At 64.2% G+C, this 21000-nt stretch overlaps 3 protein-coding genes and 1 long non-coding RNA gene across 4 annotated transcripts in view; 1 reads left to right on the forward strand and 3 right to left on the reverse strand.

The window, feature by feature from the left end:
* LOC145721003 (uncharacterized) overlaps positions 1-3764 on the reverse strand; it is a 5415-nt gene extending 1651 nt beyond the window's left edge. The window contains exon 1 of the long non-coding RNA XR_014144462.1: positions 3735-3764. This is a non-coding gene — a long non-coding RNA (uncharacterized LOC145721003). The remainder of the gene's footprint in view (positions 1-3734) is intronic.
* Positions 3765-6486: 2722 nt separating this feature from the next.
* THEM6 (thioesterase superfamily member 6) lies at positions 6487-10858 on the forward strand. The gene is made up of 2 exons (XM_081816643.1): positions 6487-7043; positions 9323-10858. Exons 1-2 carry the CDS (start codon positions 6531-6533, stop codon positions 9434-9436), a joined length of 627 nt encoding a protein of 208 aa, XP_081672769.1. The 5' UTR covers positions 6487-6530; the 3' UTR covers positions 9437-10858.
* Positions 10859-13546: 2688 nt separating this feature from the next.
* On the reverse strand, positions 13547-15388 carry SLURP1 (secreted LY6/PLAUR domain containing 1). Its single transcript, XM_006746104.3, has 3 exons — positions 14807-15388; positions 14260-14379; positions 13547-13899 (listed from the first exon to the last, which is right to left on the reverse strand). The coding sequence occupies exons 1-3, from the start codon at positions 14865-14867 to the stop codon at positions 13700-13702; spliced, it is 381 nt and encodes a 126-aa protein (XP_006746167.1). The 5' UTR covers positions 14868-15388; the 3' UTR covers positions 13547-13699.
* Positions 15389-18758: 3370 nt separating this feature from the next.
* On the reverse strand, positions 18759-20771 carry LYPD2 (LY6/PLAUR domain containing 2). Its single transcript, XM_006746105.3, has 3 exons — positions 20617-20771; positions 19484-19603; positions 18759-19041 (listed from the first exon to the last, which is right to left on the reverse strand). The coding sequence occupies exons 1-3, from the start codon at positions 20675-20677 to the stop codon at positions 18836-18838; spliced, it is 387 nt and encodes a 128-aa protein (XP_006746168.2). The 5' UTR covers positions 20678-20771; the 3' UTR covers positions 18759-18835.
* Between the last annotated feature and the right edge of the window lie 229 nt (positions 20772-21000).

Genomic DNA, 21000 nt, shown 5'->3' on the forward strand with positions numbered 1-21000 from the left:
AGGCCCCTCCTAGACCCTAACTCAGGTGGCCCATGCCCCTCTGCCCTTTCCAGCCTTCCATGGCTCCCTCCAGAAGCCCTGCCCAGCTCCTACTGCTCAGCAGGCTGGGTTCTATTGATGCGGCACTGTTCCAAGTCAATAGAACCCAGCCTGCACGCAGTCCATCCAACCCCCATGTTGCAGCCTACTCCTTAACCCTTGCTCGGGCATCTCTTCCTCCAGGAAGCCTTCCCTGCCCCACCCCCTCCATCAGCTGAGCCATGTTCCACCCACGGTGTCCCCTGCAACCAGCAAGGAGCAGGCACTCAGGAGGGCCCCACAAAGGCTGAGTAGAATTAGGGGCAGGGAGTGTGAGGTCCCACGGGCCCAGAGATGAGGTGTGGAGAGGAGTCCAGATCCCCATGGCCATGGGAGTCCTGGGGCAGGAATCCCAGCACTCAGGAGGCCCTTAATAAAGTCCCCCTGACCTGGTGGCAGAGAGTTCTGTTCTTGCGTGTCCCCCCATGGAAGTCAGGGCTTGGGTCCAGGGCTGTCCTGGGTGGCCACCCGGCCCCGTGTCCATGGGCTGTGGCCACGTCATCGGCCAACCACATGGGATGGAGCTCCGGCCTGGGCAGGAGCAAATGACCGACTCCTGGAAGGGAGGGCCTTGCTGCAGAAGGTGGCAGCATCCCCTGAGGACTCCCGGCTTTGCTGTGCGCCTCACTCCTGTCTTTCGACCTCTCTGAGCCTCAGATACTTATCTGTGGCCCCTCTCTGCTGTGAGGATTGAGGACCCACAGGACACAGAAGCTCCTGGGTGGGAGGGGATGCTACTGTGTGAGGTCCCCACAGTGTCCCCTCCTTGTCCTTCCCTTTCACTTGAGGAGAGCCCCTCTGTCACTTTCTTGAATTTTTTGTCTCTTGTAAGTTCTCCACATCCACAGTGAAAAATTCAAACTAGGCAGAAGGGTCCCCAGCAGACTGGCCTCCCCTGTCCCCTGACCACCTGTCCCTCCCCACTCTAGGGAGCCCCATCACACCTCTTGGGGCTCCTTTCAGAGTGCTTGTGTACCTGGGGCCCACACCTGGCCTTTGGAATTCCTGGAAAGCCTCTCGGAAAACCCAGCCTGCCTCCCTGTCCCTTCGGGGGGCCCCCCCAGGCTGAGGGAAGGGCAGCCTGTGCGGGTGGGGCGGCCGTGTGGGGGGGCAGCATGTGAGCTGGGGGCAGGGCGTGTGAGTGGGGGCAGTGGGGCCATGTGAGCAGCGGGCCAGGGCAGGAACCCGCACGGGATGATGCTTCCAAGACATGTACCAAGCAGTGTGCAAGGCAGCATTAAACCTGGGCTCTGGAGCTCTGAGCTGGGGGTGGGGCAGGGTCACACTGACCAGTAAGTCCGGACCAGAGGCCCAGAGTCTCCCTTTGTGTGTCCTCAGGCGGGACACTGGGTCCCAGGGTCGCCACATCGGAAGGGTAGAGTTCCCCACCCTGAGTGCTGATTCTCCCCATTCCCTTCCCAGTCCACGTGCCTGGCTCCTGCGGAGGAGCTGTGGGCTCCGGCCCCTCCCACGATGCCCCTCTGGGGCCCAAGCCACACTCAGCACACAGACCTGGCCTGGCTCCAGTCCAGGGTCCAGGGTTCAGGGCTGGGTCTTTGTTTCCTGGGAGGGCACCCCAGAACTGGGCAGTCCTGAGCAGAGCATTACGCCCATCAGGGTCTGGGCTGGGCTGGAGCTTGGAGATTGAGGACTGGTGGGCACTCAGGACTGGGCTTCTGGTGGTACTTTGTGCCCTGAAGCTGCGGGGCCCAGGCTCATCGACCTGCCCAGGTGACCATAGAGGACACCGGGGACATCTGCCCAGAACAGACACCTACCATGTTCCAGGTGCTGTTCCAGGCACACCAGAAACAGCAGTGGCCCGGGCTTGGATGGATTCTCCCCGACCTATCTTGATGCCCTAGAGCCACCCCAGGTCACGGAGCTTACAGGACAATGGGGTTGGGTGAACGGGATAAATACAAAAATATGTAGCATGTTAGTAGGAGAAGCTTGAAGAAGAATAAAGCACAGAGAGAGGATCACAAACACTGGTGTGGCTGGGAAGGCCTCTGTGGGGCCTGGAAGTCCAGAGGGACAGGCCACACAGTCCACTGAGCAGGGCAGGGAGCCCACAGTGGCCCACACGTCAGCCACACCCTTGGGCAAGGGTCCTCCTCCCTGGGGCTGAGGCTCAGGGCGGTGAGGCCGTGCCCCAGACCCGCATACCCTGTCCTGGGCTCCTGGGTTTGAAATATTTGGGCCAGGGTGAGGGGAGATGCAGGCAGGCCCTGTGATGTGAGAGGCCCAGCTGGGTTCTCTATGTCCCGGAACCAGGGGATCCTCTGACCTCCTGAGCTGTCCCCAAGTTCATGCAGCCTCAGGCTGAGAGCCTGAGGGGGCCAGCCTTCCCCCCTCCCCGCCCCCGACAACAGAAGGAGGGGCAAGAGCCCCTCCCGACACACAGCACACTGGGGCAGTGGTCCTCCAGGACCGAGGGCCGATGGGGGCTCCTCCTCTCGGGGTGGGGACAGCAGGGAGGCCACCTGCAGGAGCAGCCCACTGGCCCAAGGCAGGGTCTGGGTGGGACCCTAATCTCCCTCTCCCCTCACCATCCCGTCTTTTACTACAGAAAGGCAAGGAAGAAGAGAGTGCGGGACTCAGATCCCCGACCCTAGACTAGCGTCTGTCACTGTCTGCACCATCTGCGGGACACTTCCTGTGCAAGCACACGCAGGTGCACGCCGTGAATGTGCACACCTGGGCCACGGTACACACGCTCCCCAGCAAACTGCTTTCTAAACACAGATCTTTCCATAGCCAGGAATAGAGACCCTCACAGCTCTATCCAGGCGCTGAGGTGTTCCCCTGGACAGACGGACTTGTGTTCGTTTTTAAGATGCCATTTCCCAAGCATTTTCCATGCTGGGGACACTGTCTGAACATTTTGCACATTTTGCCACAGGCCAAGTGCTCTCCCACAGGCCTCCGTGCCATCACTCATCGATGCTTCCCCACCATCCGGCGAGGCCGGGCTATACAGGGAAAAAACCAAGGCACAGAGAAGTGAAGGAACTGACCCAAGGCCATACAGCTGGCTCCTCACTATCCTCCCCTGCGTGCGTGTTCACCCCAAATCAGGCCTCCAGCGGCATCCCTGAGTGGGCATCTCTGGCCCTGGCACCGGGCCCAGCCTCAGGCTGGAGGTGGTCTGGTGCTGTCCTCCCCCTGGGGACTCTGGCTCAGCCAGACCATCTGTCCCTGGGCCTATCTGCCGGCCACTCCAGGGCTGGGATCCATGCGCCTCCCCCTCCCCCCCTCCACCCAGGTTGGTGAGGTCTTCATCCGCGACCACTCTACCACTCGGGTGTTTATAAAGAGTGCCCTGCCCACGTGACCCAGGACTGGGCAGACAGATCACAGTGTTGGTCAGCAGCCTGGGCCCTGCTCTGTTAAGTGTCACTCCTCCCTGGCTGGACTTGGGGTGCAGTGGGGAGGGCTGCTGGGGTGGGGGCAGGGCAGCTGCCGGAGGGGTGACACGTCAGACCCTCTGCAGGAGGGGAGGGGGGGTCGGGCAAAGAGTTTAATCCTCCTCTGCCTCCAGAGGCTCCATCTTTGTCATGTGGCTTCCAGCCCCTCCTCCCTCTTAGCCTCTCTCTCTGCGCCTCCCATCTCTCCCTGCCCCCAAACCCTCCCTGCGGCAGGGGCCCACCTACCTCCTTGGGGCTTCTCTCCTTCCTCTCCTGAGCCCATACACGGGGAACACAGCTGCAGCAAGAAGGAAGCAAGCTAGACGGGAAGGAGCCCTGGGTCCCTGGCTGGGGCAGGGCAGGGGCGGGGCGGGGCAGGCCCTACCGGGGCCTTGGGGCCTGGCGTCACTCACCAGTGCCAGAGAGGCTCCGCACCGTGCCCAAGTCCCCATGGCTGCAGGGCACAGAGCCGGGACCCCATCTGCCCACTCCACAAAGGCAGTGGGGGCAGGGGCGGCCCCGGCCAGTGGCCCTTCTGTGCCAGGCCCGGCTCTGCTCTGCCACAGAAGCCCTGAGCCCATGAGGTGGCCGGCTGCCTGAACGTCACCACGTGCCCACGGACACACGGCCTGCCTCACTGTGGAGCACTCCTGCCCCCAGCCCAGGTGTGCGCACACAGCAGGCAGGCGACCCCTCAGGGAGCAAAGGCTGAGTGTCCCCGGAGTGCATCTGGGGAAACCGAGGCACGGCGGGTTCCCTCCCCAGACTTGCAGCAGAGCCACCATCAGCTATAGCGACCTCTCCCTGTTTATGGCCCTGAGGTGCCAGTGGGCTAGGGGCCGGCCCCGGCTGGAGCCACGTACAAACGGGTCTGGGCCGTCTCAACCCCTGCTTCGCCTCGCCCGCAGTCTACTCCTTCAGTGTGACAGTTACCAAGGCGTGCGAGCCTTCGACCCCGACAGGTGGGGCCAAAAGCTCGGGAAGAGCGGCGGCCTGGGATGGGGCCGGCCTGGGAGGTGGCGGGAAGGGGCCCGGGGGAAGGGGGTGGCACTCCAGCGGCTGGCACCGCTGCTCCTGTTCCGCTGGGTGGCGCCACGAGCCCGCGCGCCTCCTCTCCCCCTGGAGCCCCGAACCCAGGCGGCAGCCACTAGTACTTAGGCTGCGGGGCTGTGGGTGCCGGCGACACCAGGCACTCTACCCAGACAGGACTATCCTTGAGGAATGAAGGGGGCCCAGGGGTACCTCTCCAAACTCCTCCACCCTGCGCGGCTCCTGGGGCTCAGATACTTCAAGCCAGAGCAGAGGGAGGGGGTTCCAGATAGGACGCCCAAGAGTCCCTGACCTGACTGGGACCCCTCATCATCTGCCGATGACCACCCCAGGGTGCCCCGCGTCTGCTGTGGGGGACTGATGCAGCCGGACGGTGGGCAGCTAATTGGTTCCTGTGGCCTTCCCGGGTCTGGGGCACCTGGCTGGGCACCTGTCGTGCCAGCCCTGGGTTTGAGCCATCAGAGAGGCAGATGAGGCCCTACCCGGCCTCCTGGCCTCAGGGTCCAGCAAGGAGATGGCACTCCCTGCTCACATGATCGAACCCATGTAAAAGCATGGTGAGACCGGGGCCCTGGGAATCTCAACGGTCCAGGGATCCGGGAGGGGAAAGATGGGAGGGGGGAGTCCCTGGCAGAGAGAACAGCACCTGCAGTGTGTGTCTGGTGGGGGGCTCAACGTGGGTGGCAGAAGCTCAAAAGGAAGCTGGGCAGATGGAACCCAGGCTATGAGGATGGAGGCAGGGCTCTTGTGAGCCCCCCAACCCCCATTTTATCATTTACCAACCTTCACTGACATCTCCAGAACAGGCCTCTAGACGCAGCCCCTCCCGCGTGGGGAAGAGACAAGGTGAGTTCACAGAGCAGCTGCCCAGGGAGCTCAAGGGGCACTGTCGTCCCAAGAAACTGCCCCACTTCAGGGACAGGGCAAGCATGACAGGGACAAGTGTGAGCAGGTTCCTAGGGCAGCTGGGCCTGCCCTGATAGAGAATGAACTTCCTGTCCCTGGGAGTATCCAAGCAGATCCAAGGACCCAGGAAAACCCAGATCCCATTCTGCCCAACTAGTGGCCCCAGAAGCAAAGCCAGAAAAGCAAAGAACGTGTTGCAGGGAAGGGACAGGACGCTGGAGTGCGTGCTGCAGGCTGCTGGGTCCACATCGCACGTGCTTGCGACACCTGTGAGTCCTTTACATTTGCGACTCCTCTCCTCCATCCCTGGCGTTATTTGCTCCCTTTGCAAAAGGGCCAAGGATGGGAATGCTTGGGAATGAGTCTGAGATTTCCGGGACCCGGGGGTGGGGTTAATGAGGTTACAAGCTGGAACTGAAAAAGCCACAGGGGCCAGACCGTGATGCACCTTGAATCCACCGCAAAGGCACGGGGGCGGTCGCCCTGCCGAGGTGGGGTACCCCCGGATGTTCTGGAGCATCGGAGGGTCGATTTCCAGCGGAGTCTTGAAGCAGTGCCGCTGGGGACGGCTGCGTCCGTTTCTCTTGCAAAGCCCTGCCACCTGGGCCGGGAAGGGCGGGAGCCTCTGATTCTGCTCAGATCAGTGGCCAAATCTCCCAAGCCAGGCCGAGTCTTCAAGGGCTGGGAGAGGCAGGAGGGGTTCGGGCTCCCAACCAGGCGGGGGTGGAAGGGTGGGGGGAGACCAGGCGGAGCCACCCGGGCGCTTCCGCGCCTGCACTGCGGAGCGCAACCGCCAGATGGCGCTGTGGCGCCGCGCCAGGCGGAAGCGAAAGCGGGGCGGGCCGCGGGCGGATGTGGGGGGGACGGACCACTGAGGGCGCCGGGGGGGGGCGCCGGCGCGGGGGGGGCGGGGCCCTGGCCTGCGGCACCGGCGGCCTCTGGCGCGTCCCTCCCCAGCCCGCCTCGCGAGGTGGTTCGCTCCGGCGGCGCGGCGCTCCCGGCGAGCGGACAGGCGGGGCGCGGGCGCCGGCACCGCCGACACCAGCGCCTTGGCCTCCCGCGCCGCGCCCCGCGCCCGCCGCCGAGATGCTGGGGCTGCTCGTGGCGTCGCTGGTCGTGGCGCTCGCCTACTTCGCGCTGCTGGACGGTTGGTACCTGGTGCGCGTGCCGTGCGCCGTGCTGCGCGCGCGCCTGCTGCAGCCGCGCGTCCGCGACCTGCTGGCCGAGCAACGCTACGCGGGCCGCGTGCTGCCCTCGGACCTGGACCTGCTGCTGCACATGAACAACGCGCGCTACTTGCGCGAGGCCGACGTGGCGCGCATGGCGCACCTGGCCCGCTGCGGGGTCCTGGGGGCGCTGCGCGCGCTCGGGGCCCACGCCGTGCTGGCCGCCTCGTGTGCGCGCTATCGTCGCTCGCTGCGCCTGTTCGAGCCCTTCGAGGTGCGCACCCGCCTGCTGGGCTGGGACGACCGCGCCTTTTACGTGGAGGCGCGCTTCGTCAGCCTGCGTGATGGTTTCGTGTGCGCGCTGCTGCGCTCCCGCCAGCACGTGCTGGGCACCTCGCCGGAGCGCGTCGTGCAACACCTGTGCAAGCGTCAGGTGAGCACCCTCTACCCCCCCACACACACACACACACTCCCCCGGCCCGGGTGCACGCCCCCCGCCCAGGGCCCTCAGAGCGCCTGGTCTCTGCCCCCTCCCCTAGGGAAGGCCAGCCGCCTGTGCCTCCTTGGGGTGCCTCTGTCCCTCTGAGTACCACTCCAGCCCTTTCCTTTGGATCCAGGGCCTCCCTTCACTAAAGCCCATTCTTCCCGGGAGCTCCCAGGGTCCCCGAATCAACTCCTCATGCACATTCTTAGCATGCTTCCCTCCCGTGGCGGCTTAACCTTGCCCCTCCGGACTCCATGCCATACCCTCCAGCCCTTCCGGACTCCATGCCATACCCTCCATTCCCTCCGGACTCCATGCCACACCCTCCACCGTTCCCAGTACAGGGAACCCCAGACCGCATCCCTCCCAGGAGTCTGAGTCCTGGTGCGGCTGTGTGGCTTGGAGTGTGGAGCCACTTTCTCAGGTCCTTGGTTCTGAATATGAGGGATGCTGTCAGTAAGAGGAGGTTACTGGGAATTCCCAAGGACCTGAGGACACCCACCCCTCCCCCCGCCCTTTTCACACAGCTTGGCTCACCGTCCCCTGGGTTTGGGGTGGGGAGATTGAGCCCCAGAGAGCTGCAAGCTTTTCTGCCTTTGCCAGTTGGAGAGAGTACCTGAGTGCCTGCGTGGGGCCGAAGGACCCTCCCCAGGGCCTGCTCCTTCCAGCACAGCCTGCTACTGCAGCCTGGCAACAGGGACCCTGGGGACAAGCTAGGGCACCACCACGGTGATGCTTTCCAGGGCAGGCTCCAGCCTAAGGCAGGTTCCCAAAACTTTGCCTGGAGCCTCCATGCCAAAGCCAGGGCCTGCCCCAACCCCTAGGTGCCCTAAACCAGGACACTACCCTCTCTGGCTTTGGACAGGTGCCTCCTGAGCAAGGAGGGACACAAGCTCACCTTAATTGTGAGAGGCCAGCCTTTCCCCCATATCAGAGGTGGGGAAACTGAGGCTCAGGCAATGGGAACTGCCCAAGGCTGTACCATGGGCCATGGGCACAGCTCCCTGGTTTTTGTCTCTGTCTCTGAACACCTCCAAAGGTCCTGGATGTCCCCCATGCCGTAGGGACAGAGATGCTTTATGTGTCCCTTCATGTGGACATGTCCTGGGCCATGGAGGCTTTTATTTGAGGGACTGAGAGCTGGAACTAAAAGACAGAGGGAGCCTTTCCTGCAAGAGAGGGTGCCAGGCGGCCAGTGTGGGCTGGAAGGGGCTTTGGAGAGAGCCGGTAGCCCCGCTCAGCAGGCATACCCTGAGGACGCCTGGCCACGGATGGGAGGGCCAGGGCGTGGCCCGGAGGGGCCCGGGTGCCTGGCCTAGCCCAGCCCCTGGGTCAGGGAAAGCCCCAGACGGAGTCTCGGGTTTAGTGCAGGGCAATCTGAGTCTAGTGTCCAGGGATGCTACGTGCTGAGACTAGGGTGGCCTTGGGGCGAGAGCCGGCCTATGGCTGATCACTACGGCTGGCTGGGAGGAGAGTGCTCCCGAAAGCCTGGCCCGGATGCTGAGCAGAGCTTCCCTGCTGAGCAGGGAAGGCCAGGGCTGTGGCTCTGAGCCCTTCTGCCCCTGCTTCTCCCCTTGCTCCTGAGAACACCCGCAGCCCATCTGCAAGGCCTCTGACCTCTCAGGCCGGACCTCGCATCTTGCCTGCCTCCCCATCACAAAATGGTGGCGGAGTGTGCAGCAAGGCCGTGGTGTGGATGGGCAGGCAGGGGTGGGGACGCGGTAGACAGGCCCAGGGCTGCGGGGCCCGCGTCTCCCAATCCACTCAAGAGAAGAGAGGCTCCGGGCAAGCCCCTGTCCAGCACTTTGCCAGCAGAGGCGCTCTGACAGCCGCCCCCCCGCCCCCTGCCCCCCCCCGCCCCTCCACCCCTCCATTCCCCAGCTCCAGACTCCTGAAGCCCTCTAGGCCTCCCCTCTCCTGTCACCCCTCTCCAACCAGCTGGCCTCGGAGGCTCTTGCCTGGGTTCTGGGGACACACAGAGGGCTCAGGTGTGGCCCTGTTGGGGAGACGGGGCTGGTGAAGGAGGATGGGGACTTGAGCGCTGGCACAGGGGCAGTGCAGGCGCTGAGGGCCTCGGGGAGGGTGCCTGGAAGAGGAGGAAGAGGGAACAGCGTGAGCAGAGGCCCGGAGGTGTGAAGGCAGCACTCTGGCGCCGCGCCCCTCCTTGCGCCCCTGCTCATCGCCATTAGTAGTGGTGTGGGGGGTAATGTTACCATCTCCCCCTGCAGGTGGAGGCCCCTGAGCTACCAGAAGACCTGCGGCACTGGGTGGCCTACAACGAGGCCAGCAGTCAGCTGCTCAGGGCTGAGAGCGGGCTCAGTGACCTCGTCAAGGACCAGTGAGCACCGCGCCCTGCCCGCCGGCCTCACCCTGGGGGCCCCTGCCCTCCCTTCCGGGCCTGCGGGGGCAGAGAGTGCAGAATGGGCCCGCCGGGCTGGGCTGTCCCCCAGCTGCGGTGGCCTGCTGCCAGGCGGGCTCAGCCCAGCCCCCTCCCCACGCTCAGGCCCTCCCTCCACCAGCCAGTTATCGACGCCCCTCCCCCACACGCTGGGTACCGGCCGGCCCGGGCGAGGGGGGGGGGTGGGGGGAGACACACACACACACACACAGATGCCCTGACCCAGCTCTGCCCTCCGGGTGGAGGTGATGAGGAAAGTGGGAGGCCCAGGGCCCTCAGCGTGTGGGCTCTGGGGGGCTGGGGGTTGGGCCCCAGCCTGCAGATGAAGCCACGCTCCCGCAGCCTCAAGTCGGGAGAGTGCTTGGACCAGAGGGGCCAGCCAAAGCCACCCTGAGCCCCAGAGCCTGGAGTATGATGGAGCTGCAGGGGTGAGGCCAGCAGTCCTGGGGGCAGGGCTGCGGCCTGACTCGGGCCTGGTGAGGAGCTGTGAAGGGTCAGAACAGCATGTCGAGGCAGATCCCTGTGGCTGTGCGTGGGGGAGAGGCAGGCCCAGGCCAACTGACCGGAGGGCGCGGGGGTTCCCCTGGGGTGGTGGTGAGCTTCCCGTCCTAGCTGGGGCCTGCTGCTGAGGAGGGAGCGGAGCAGACAGCGGGATTCTGCCTGGGTGCCCTCTGCACCTTGCCCTCGCTTGTCTGCACCCCGGGTGCTCCTAGGGCTGCGCTCTATGACTGTGGGTAGGACCCCACCGTCTCTGGGCCTACAGCACCTCAGGTGTGTGCCCTCCTCCTGGGGTCGTCCTCAACATGTGTCCTGCTGGTGACTCTCCCCTTCCAATGCTGAGGGGCTGCCTCGCTCCCTGGGCTGGGGCGGGGGAAGGGTCTTCTGGGCTTTGCCTGAGTGGCTCCCTGATGGGGTCACCAGGCTGCTGGGACACCTGCTCAGTCGTCTGCTCCTGCCTAATTGCTTGCCTTCCGGCTAGGGAGGCCTGGAGAGAAGCAGAAACTGGCCCAGACGGCAAGGCAGGGGTGGGCAGAGCAGGGAGCCTTAGCTCCCTGGCTGGCTGGGGACACGGGGGTCAAAGCCCTGGGGGTGGGATCACTGCTTGCTCCCGCATGTGGCTGCCCAGGATGAGGTGGCCACCCGCCTGTGCCCCCGGCAGCCTGCGGTGTGGGCCAGAGCCGTGGAGCCCCGGAACCGCCTCTTTCACCCTGTCGGGCGCCCCTCCTCCCACTAGAGCTAGGAGCACAGCAACGCCCCGATCCCTTGCCTGCCCCCCACGCCGACGTCTGCCTTACAGCGCAATGGGAAAGCTGCAATGTTTCTGTTTTATTTAAAGAAAGCCCAAGATTAAAGAGTTTTTAACGTCTGTGTGCTGGGGGAAGTCCTCATTTGTCAAGGCCTGGCCCCCCAAGGAAGCAGTGGGCCACTCATGGCTCTGTGTTCCCGCATGGGGGGCTGTCTAGGCTTCTCAGGTTCCTGTGAACTTAGCGACCCGGTAGACAGGGCAGGACTTGCTCCCATTTCGCAGAACATGGGACCAAGGCCAGAAAGGATTTGCCCCAAGCCCCTTGTAGGCCCTGCTGCTCTCCTTGTCCCCAGCCCCTGGGCCTTGCTGCCCAATCTGTGGGTGGCTGGTGTCCGTTTCTGGTTTAGTCTCAGGATCCAGTCCCAGGATCCTCCAGAGGAGTTGGGGAGGTTAGGCCTCAGACTGGGATTACGGGGTGGCAGGTGGGGCAAAGGTCAGTGGACCGTAATGGGCTTGGGGTGGGGTCAGCATAGGGGCTATTCTGCAAGCCCCTCAAAGGAGGTAGGAGGTGGGGCTGCCAGGACATAAGGCAGGGGGCTGATGGCATGGGCCACGTTGTGCTCTGACCACCTGCTCAGGAGGGCCTGGCTCTGCAGGCCTGGAAAAGAACGGGCAGCTGGAAAAGTTGGATTCGCAGCAGGCATTCAGTGATGGGGTAGTGATGTGGCCTGGCTGAGGTCGCGTTGCAGGCCCGTGGTCTGCAGCCAGGGAAGTGGGCTGAAGCCTCACTCTTCCCACCCCCTAGGCAGGCCCCGGGCGCCCTGGGCTGGCCACGCTGGGCCTCGCACCTGCCCTGAGCAGCCAGCCCCCGGCCTGCAGGGGCGCTTGGGTGTCTTCGTGGAGTATCTGTCTCTTCGCCTAAGAGGTGTTCATGCAGGTCCTGGGGGGCACATACAGGCAATGGGGGAGCTTGGAGATCACTGCAGCTGTCAGACAGGGACAGATTCCCCAGAGGGACTGGGGACAGGAAATGGTGTGCACACAGCAGGTCTGGGTCCCAGCAGGTGCATTGAGTGGTGGTGGCCAGTTGGCACCCTGGAGCAGGGCAGGAGCTGGGGGGGCAGGACAGGGCTGGGGGTCTATAGGAGGTGTTCAGGACGGTCGGGGGCATCTGGGCTGAATGTCACTGTGTCCCAGGGGCACTGCAGTTTCTCTGTCCACTCAAGGGAGGCACACCCCAGCCAGGTGGGAGCAGGGGGAGGGGAGGCTCTCTCGCTCTTTCTGTTTGGAGGCGGTCCAGCCACAGAGGGGAGGAGGGTCTTGCTGACTAGGGCACAGTGGGGTTCGAGCAGCCTCCCCCATCCGCCTGTGGATGACCTCCCGTCCTTCTGCGTTCTCTGTGACCCCACGAGCCAACTCCTCCATCCTAAGGCCCCAGGTGCCCCTGCCGGTGTGAGCACCCCCGGTCTGCACTGCGGCCACCCCAGGGCCAGCCCCCCCAAGGCCCAGTCTGTGGCCTCCCCAGCTCCTGAGGGGGACACGGGCTGTGCAGGGCTGGGAGGTGTTCTCAGGCCTGCAGACGTCAGGCGCTCTCCTCTCCTCGGGCTCTTCAAGGTGGCAGCTCCGGCCCTGGGAGGGCCCGGCAGCCGGCGCTCAGGTGGTGATGGGCAGGGGCGCCCTCTGTTGGCCGTGCCGATGCTGTGCGGAGGCCCCGCAGGTGCATGGGGCCCCCCCACCTGTTTTCCCCAGGAATGGGGAGGTTGCCGAGGGTCCTACCGGCCCACCCCCTCTGCGTCCTGGAAAAGCTCAAAGGCAATGCCCTTGTTGCCCACTGGAAGCTGAAGCCAAGAGCTGCAGTGTGATACTGCTCAGTCCCCACGTCTGAGGTGGTGGCCCTGGCCCTTGCCTCCAAATCCAGGGCCCAGTAGAGGTTCTCTGGAAGGCCGGCCATATGCAGAACCTGGAAAGCGCCCAGCCCAGAGGGCACCGGTGGGCATTTGGGCCTGGAGCGGGGCAGTGGTACGCGGCTCCTGCCCTCCACCTCCCTCCAGGGCTGCAGAGCCAGGTCACGACCAGGGCCAGCTGGGGAGCCTCGTGAGGGGAAAGCAGGAGCCTGAGGTTCAGCCCCCTGGGGCCACTGCTGCCCGTCTGCTGCCTGGGAGTGCTGCTGCCGGCCCAGGGGGCACAGAGCCCAGCACTGGCCCTTGGTGTGTGGGATGAGCTGGCCTGTCCTTGCACACGGTTCCATGCGCACGGTTTCTTCTCATTTCAGCTGTCCCCAGGGCCAAGGACACGGTAGGCCCCTTGTCAGGGGAGGTGACCGAAGCCCATGGAGGTGTGCAGGTGTCCACTGGCCCAGATGCGCCCCACCCCACGTGCTCCCGGGGAGACCCGGGCTGGGCGGGCAGGCTGCCTGCACGTCCACGGGCTCCCTTCCCAGCTTCCCCGTGCTGGACCCGTGGAGCCAGACATGCCCACCCTTGACTCCAGCTTCCTTCCCACCTGGGGGACAGGGGGTGGGGTGGGGGCGATGCCTCCGGGGGCTGAGGGGAGACTGGGAGTGGGGCCAGACTTCCCTTAGGCTAAGGAACTGGTCCTGCTCTGAGGTGGTGCGGGACTGGTTTGCAGGAAGCCCGGCCCAGGATGCATTTCTCCCCCGGAGCCTCTGTTTCCCCTTCTGTGAAATGAGTATGAACGGCCCTGGGTGAGAAGGGGGGTCAGGTGTCCCGAATGGGCCTGGCTCAGCCCGGCACTCCTGAAGGCTGGCTCCGTGGGCTCTTGGCACCCAGGAAGGAAGGAGGTCGCCTCTGCCTCGGATTTATTTATTCTCTGTAAGTGTGGGAGACAGAGAGTGCCCCTGTCAAGGTTCTCGGCCCTCGGGCCCCGTGATTAACCTGAGGCTCAGGGAGCTCATGGAAGCACGTGGCTACGTAGAGATGATCTCTGGTGGGGCCGGGCCCTTCAGGGAAGGAGGCGGCTGAGGAGTGTGGCTCCCAGCGGGGCCAGGGCCCTGGCACCCAGCCTGCTGGCCTGCACGGAGTTGCACAGGTCATGGAAGCAGCAGTAGACGGGGTGGGTGGCCCCCATGCTGTCGGGGTCGGTGGCTATGCAGGAGCTGGTGCAGGAGCGGGTCACCACGGGGCTCTGGTTGAAGGGGTACTCTGCAGGGGTGGGCAAGCGTCAGAGCCTGCTCCTCCCCTGCCCAGTGCCCTCCCCAGCTGCCCCAACCTCCAGGCACTCGGTCCGGCCCTTCCTGACTGACTGCTCCAGTGAGAGCCGGTGACCCCCAGACTAATGGCTGGGCCTGGAAAGTCGTCCATGCTCCTCGCTCCAGGACCCTGCTCGGGTGTGCAGTGCAGCCGTGGGGTGGGGGCCTAGAGCCCCAAGGCTGACGCAGCCCTTGTGCCGCACCCACCCCAGAGCCAGTCTGTGGGACCTCCGCCGCTGCCCCCTCCAGCCCCAAGGACCATTTGGGGAAGGTGACCACTGTGGACCCCCCGCCCACTGTGGGCTGGACTCACCTGACTCCATCTGCACCACCGTGGTCATGCAGGCCGTGGCCTCTGGCTTGCAGTAAGAAATGTTCTTGCACAAAGAAATGGATGTGGGCTGCTCACATGTGAAGCATTTGAAGGCCTCACCTGGGCAAGGGATGGGGCAAACCTCATCACCTGGCCTTGAGACCCATCTTGGAGGCTGGAGCCAAGGCCCTTCCGGTCTAGCCCCTGGGCATACCCCACCTGGAGTGTCTCCCTTCCCATCCCTGCTTGGGGGAGGTAGCTCGCCTCGCTGAGACCCTTCAAGGCCCAGGGCTCTGGCCAGCAGACTAGAGCACTGCATTCCTCCACTGAGCCTTGGTTTTCCTGCCTGGAAAATGGGGCCTTGAAGCCTATCCCGAGCAAAGGCTCTAGGGCCCAGGAGGCTTATTTAGGGCAAGGGAGATGAGCCTAGGGGATGCCCAAGGAGGCGTTCTGCCCAAGCCGCGGAAGGGCCTTCCCCCGCCAAGGAGATGGGCCAAGTGAGGCCTAGAGACATGTCCCTTGCGAGCCACACCGCTGTCCCACTCACCGGCACGCAAGCTGGCGGCTGCGATGAGCAGCAGCGGGAGCACGGCCCTGCACCAGGCCATCTGCCACGCTCAGAAGCCGGGAGGGGCAGAGTCTGGGCCACCTCTGTGGACACTTATACCCTCCCCTCCCTGCAGTGCATGCCAGGGTGGTGACGGAAGTGGCGTGTGAGTCAGCGGGGTGGCCCGGGGTAGAAGTGGGAGGTAGCGGGCGGGACGGTGGGCAGGCGGGCCAGATCACTCACAGGCCTTCAGGGAGGGGGACCCTCATTGCTCAAGCCTGTGTGGTGCCGGCCCGCACGGATGCCACACGGGCACTGAGCCCCATTGGGCAGGCCCTGGCCTGGACTCAGGCCAGTCTCCTTCACACCCAGTTGTCCTCCCTGACATAGGTGCTCACCAGAGCACAGGCCCGGATGGGGTGTCAGGCCAGGTGCAGAGGAGGGTGAGTGCCTGGTGAGGTGTGGGGATGGTGTGATGTGGGGTGGTATGGGCCCCCCGGGCTACCCTCGGGCTGATGGCTGTGGGACTCCAGACAGGCCCCGCAGTCACTAGCCCCTTCCCTACAAATGACCTTGAGGCCAAGCCTGAGTTTCCCGGTTTAGGCCCCAGACAACAGGGTTCTGCCCACCCCCCACCTCCCAGCCTGACAGCCTTCTCTGACTTTGTTCACTGCCCACCTCCCACCGCAGGGTTTCCCATGCCCACACCTTTGTCTGTGCTCTGCCTCTCAGTGGACACCATCTCTGGTCTCCCATCCTAGCCTCAAATCTTTCCCATTGCTATAAGGCCCAGTCCAGGTGCCCCTCACCCAGAGGCCTCCCTGATGTTCTAGACTCTAGTTTCTCTGTCTTCTGACAGCCTAATGGGTGGATGGGAGGGTGGATGGATGGATGGATGGATGAGTGGGTGAGTAGATGGATGGGTGAGTAGATGGATGGATGGATGAGTAGATGGTTGGATGGATGGGTGGGTGGGTGAGTAGATGGATGGATGGATGGGTGGGTGGGTGAGTAGATGGATGGATGGATGGGTGAGTGGGTGAGTGGATGGATGGATGGGTGGATGGATGGATGGATGGATGGATGGATGGATGGATGAGTAGATGGATGGGCGAGTAGATGGGTGGGTGAGTAGATGGATGAATGGGTGGGTGGGTGAATAGTTGGATGGGTGTATGGGTGGGTGAATAGGAGGATGGATGGGTGGGTGGATGGGTGAATAGATGGATGAATGGGTGGGTGGGTGAGTAGATGGATGGGAGGGTGAGTAGATGGGTGGATGAGTAGATGGCTGGGTGGGTGGGAGGGTGATGTTTGAGGGAGTGGATGGGTAGAGGGTGGAGTGAATGGCTGGAGAGTACATGAATGGAGGGAGGAAAGATGGGGGAAGAAGGTAGATGATGGATGGAAGAGTAATTGGATGGGTAGGTGGCAGATGAAAGAATGTGAGGGTGCTGCAGAAGGGTATGGAGTCATACCCCAATCTCCAGGCAGGATGACATGCTGGGAGGAGCTTGGTCTAGCACTCAGGAGGCCTGGGTTTTGGTCTTAGCTTTGCTGCTGGCTCCACGTGTAGCCTTGGAGTGACTCCCTTGCCCCTCTAGACCGCATTCCTGTTTGTAGGATGAAACTAGGGACCCAGGGCAGTTTCGAGGGCAGACACGACCTGACCTTGTGGACTGAGGAAACAAAGGAAGGGCGTTGCTTGCAAAAGAATAGATGGCGGTTGCTGCAGCTCCAATAATTGGGCCTCACATGGCAGGTGCAGGCGCGGACAGCAGCCAGGGTGCCCTTCCCCAGGGCGGCCCTTCCCTGGGGCCTGGTCCACGATTGCGCCCAGGATGTTGCAAGAGGAGCCAGGGAGTGTCTAGTGTGGAGTCTGACAGATTAAGTGGGTCCCAGCCCCGCCTGACCTCCTGTGTGACCAGTCTGCTCACGAATCCCTCTGATCCACTTTCTTTCACCTGTAAACCAGGCAGAGCATCCTGTGCCTCAGAGGGCAGCTGTAAAGACAAGGGGGTGGAGGGGACCTGGAGCAGCCGTGGGGCGAGTGTGCCAAGAACATGGCTGGCATGGGCAGGAGGGGGAGAGACCCCGTGTGCTGTCGGGAGCTGCCTGGAAGGGCCCTTGCTCTGGCTTCAGAGGGGCGGGAAGGTCAGGTGGGAGCAGTGGCCAGGAGGGGGGCACAGAGCTTTCCCATGTTTCCCCGGAAGGCTGTGTGTGCGTGTGCGTGTGCGTGCGCATGCACGTGTGTGTACTGGGTCCCAGACCAGGCTCTAAGACTCAAGTGACCCCACCACTCTCCTCACTTTTGTGGTAGACCCAAGAAATGCCAGGGGAGAGGTGTGAGGAATTACTGGACGGGGCCTGCTCCGTGGCAAAGTCAGAGCTCAGAGCTACAACCCCAAACGGAGGCGTCTTGACAGCACTTGACCGCGCCTGGCCTCCCGAGTTCCCTGCCCTTCCCAGAGTCTGCCAAAGAGGTCCCTGGCAGACGGCGGCCATGCTGTGCGGTCAGCCTGTGCTGGACACATGGGGTGGGGGCTCGCTGGGCAGTGGGGGTTCTGTCCTCCAGGGTCTGGCTCAGGACCAGAGCCCCTGAGACTGTAGGTCTTGCCACAGGAGGCAGAGGTGTGGGGTTCCTGGGGTCCCAGGGATAGGGGGCCTTCTGGCCACTGGTCTCCTCTCCCAGAGGCTTGGGGTGTCCCTTGCCCCAGGACAGTCCTGCTTCAGGTCCTGGCTGCCCCCTGCCATCCTAGAACAGGGAACCCCAGAGAGGGGTGAGGGCTGGTTGTGAGAGCTCTTTGGACTCAGAGTTAGAGGCCAGTGGGGAGAACCCTGATGAGCAGGAAGAAGGGCTTCCCAGCCCCATCTCAGCTTGGCTGGATGCCACTGCTGTGCCCCGCCTCCCAGGACCAGGCTCACCCAGGGGCCCAGGAGAAGCTGCTGGAGCAGGAGGACAGAGAGGAGGGGCAGGTCCCAGGGTGACTGAGGGCCCTCTCCTCCCTTCCCCGTCTCACCTCCCCCAGGTGGTCCTGGGGAAGGGCCAACACTGGGTGGGAGAGCTGGGGCCTGTCCTTCCTCAAGTACTGGGCCCTTGCTATGTGTTTCCAGGACCACGTGTGTGTGCACATACATGTGTATGCGTGTGTATGTGTGAGCATCAAGTCTCAACCCAGATGCAGGCCTGGGAGCCCTCTGGGGACAAGAGGCCTGTGGGGCAGGTGACTCCCGGGAGGATGATCTGGAGGATTTGGTGCTGGCCAAGGCCAAGGTGGAGTGAAGGTCCCCTCTGCATTGGAGCTTGGGCTGCCCCGGGCACCCAGGGAGTGGGGTTTGGTGAGCCGGGAGAAGGCAGGTGGTGGATGTGCCCAGCAGCATCCCCTGCCGCCCAGCATAAGGGGACCGTGTCCAGGGGCCGGGTGAGCAGGCAGTAGGTGCTGCATGGATCGATCCCGGATCCCAGGCCACTCGTAGCCCGCCTGGATCTTCCTTCCCCCTGGCTTGGCCTGCTCTCCTCCACCCAAACAATCTCTCAGTCACTCAAAGCCCGGCCTTAACGGCCCCCTCCTCCGAGAAGCCACCTGTGACCCGGCCCTGGCAGGAGCGGTGCTGCCCCCCCGCCTGTGGGGTCCCACTTTCTGCCCCACTGCAGTCAGGCCCCCTGCAGGGCCCAGAGAGCAGAGCCCTGCCTGGTTTGCTGGCCTAGTGACCATCCCTGCTCAGCATGTCTCGGGACATGGACAGGAGACAGAGAGGGGCAGCCATGCGGGTGAGGAGAGCCCCAGAAAGAAGCCAGAGGCCAGGAGGGGCAGAGATGGACCAGGAGAGGAGGGGCTGAGAAGGGGCGGGGAGGGGACACAGGACGAAGGGACAGAACCAGACTCGAGGCTCAAGGCCCTCCCGCGCTGGTGGGCAGGGCCGCCCGAAAGGAGATTCAGGAGGCCTGGTGCAGGGACAATGCTTCTTCAGGGGCGCTCAGGGCTGGCTTGCACAGGTGGAGGGGGCGGGGACGGGGGGGTGGGGGCTCTAGAGGCTGAGGCTCCAGAGCAGGAGGAGCGCCGGCACCAAGGCCAGGCTGCGGCTGCCGTCCAGGCCGGGGGCCCCGTCTATGTTGCAGAGGTCCGTGTTGCAGCAGGACACAGGCCGGGTCTGGCCGATGCCGTCCATGTCCGAGGGCACACAATGGACCGCGCAGGCCTTGGTCACCGTGGAGTCCCCCAGGAAGGGATACACTGTGGGCCACGTTGGATGCCTGGTCAGCTCGCGAGCTTCAGGGACCCCACACCCAGCCCCATGACCCCAGGGTGGGGTCGGTCCCTCCGTGACCCGGCCCCCCCCCCTTTCCTTCCGCCACTGTGGGCTGAGTGCCGCCTCTGTGCTGGGGACACAGCGACTTGCGCAGGATTTCTGGCTGGATGAGGCAATTCCTTTCCAGGTAATCCCCAGGCAAGGTGAGGATTCCTTTCCATTAAAGGAAAGAAGGGAGGAGGGAGGAAGACCTAATTGCTTGGACCAACAACCCTTTTGCAAAAGGCTAAGGCGGTGGATGCGCACTGTGCATAGCTGGCCAGGGGTGACGGTCCTGGAGGCAGCTCTGACCCTGGGACCCTGGCCCTGCCGCCCTGTCTCCAGGGGGTAGAGGGTGGTCGCCCCGCCCACCCAGCCCCCGCTGACCTGTCTCCAGGGAGTAGAGGATGGTGTTGCACATGGTCTCATTGGCATTGCAGGTGGTGATGGTAACACAGCTGGACACAGCAGTAGGCTCGTGACAGGTGTAGCATTGCAGGGCCACCACTGGATAAGAAGGGACAAAGGACGCATCAGGCAGGCCCTGCCCCTCCCCAAGCCCGCTGTCCTGGAGGCCCAGGTTTGAGGGGGACCATGCCATTCAGGCTCCAGTTGCCCAGCGACCCAAACTCTGGGAGGACTCAGGAGGCTTGAGCTGTGGTCCTTAGAGACAGAGTGTGCCCCTGACGGGCTCAGCCTGCAGGGCCAGGGTGCGGAGGGGACAGCTCTGGAAGCATCGAGGAGGCGCTCCCTGCTGCAGGGTCAGGGAGGGCCTCGGTGTGGCTGGACACCCCCTTGGGGTCCTGATCAGCAAAGAGCAGCACCCGAAGAGCGGCAGTGGGCATCAGGAACAGACAAGGAGGTGTGTGGGGTGCAGGGTGGACCGGGCTGGGCCTGGGGCACCCACAGGAGCCAGCTTAACAAAGGAGGGAAGAGCCACAGCCCAGAGGCCCCGGGCAGGTTGGGGTGCGGGCCAGCAGGGGCGGGGGCCCCAGGGTGCGCCGCTCAATGTCCCACCCCACCAAGGGGGCCTAGGTGGGCCTGACTGGCTCCAGCTGGTCCGTGCACAGTGAGGCCACAGACCCCTCTACCCCCACTGTGTGTCACTGCGTCTCGGGTGGACCTCAGTTTCCCCTCTGGCTGGGGCCCCCTCTACCCAGCTCCTTTTCTGGTTGGGTGTGGGGGCCCCGAGGGGCTGGGGTGTCTCTCCCAGTTGTTCTCCCAGACCCCCTGTCAGCCCCAGTTCCCAGCACCTCCTGGTCTCCCCAAGACACCCCCTGAGGCCTGCCTCCACCATGGCCCCGGAACCAGGGAGCATGGTCCTCCAGCTAAAGCCTTTCCGGGGTGCCCACGGCCCCCAGGGACATGCAGTTCTGCTGCCGCCCCAGCCCTGGCGGGCGGCCCCCTGATACCATGCCCTCCTCTCCCTTCCCTCCCGGCTCACCCTCGCTCCCCGCCCTGCCTCTGCTCAGTCTCCCCGCCTTCCTCCACTCCCTGGCGCCCCTGCCTGCGCCCCTCACCGAGCTCGTGGCTGCAGGTCGCCAGCACCAGCCCCAGTACCACCAGCCATGTCCGCCTCATGGTCCAGTCCTCCCACCGCTTCTTAGCACGCTCGCCTCCGGCCTGCCCGCAGGGACAGTGGACACCCAGTGCAGCCGCCCAGCCGGTTGGTCAGCCAAGCTGAGCTGTGGGACTGGGTTTCCTGTGGGCGGCAGAGGTGCAGAGACCCGCCCCCCTCCGCCCACTGGGGCCCCTCCTGCCTCCACTGGACGCCCCATTCCTCTGTGGGTACTCCTCCTGACCTCCCTGTCCCCTTCCTCTACCTCCCACAGCCTGGGGTCCCTCCCCGGCCCTGATGGCCCCTCTCTATGGTTTGGGGGCCCTCACCTCCCTCTGTGACTCCC

Source organism: Leptonychotes weddellii, chromosome 4, assembly GCF_054177405.1.
Source record: "Leptonychotes weddellii isolate Sample4059 chromosome 4, ASM5417740v2, whole genome shotgun sequence".
Classification (NCBI taxonomy): domain Eukaryota; kingdom Metazoa; phylum Chordata; class Mammalia; order Carnivora; family Phocidae; genus Leptonychotes; species Leptonychotes weddellii.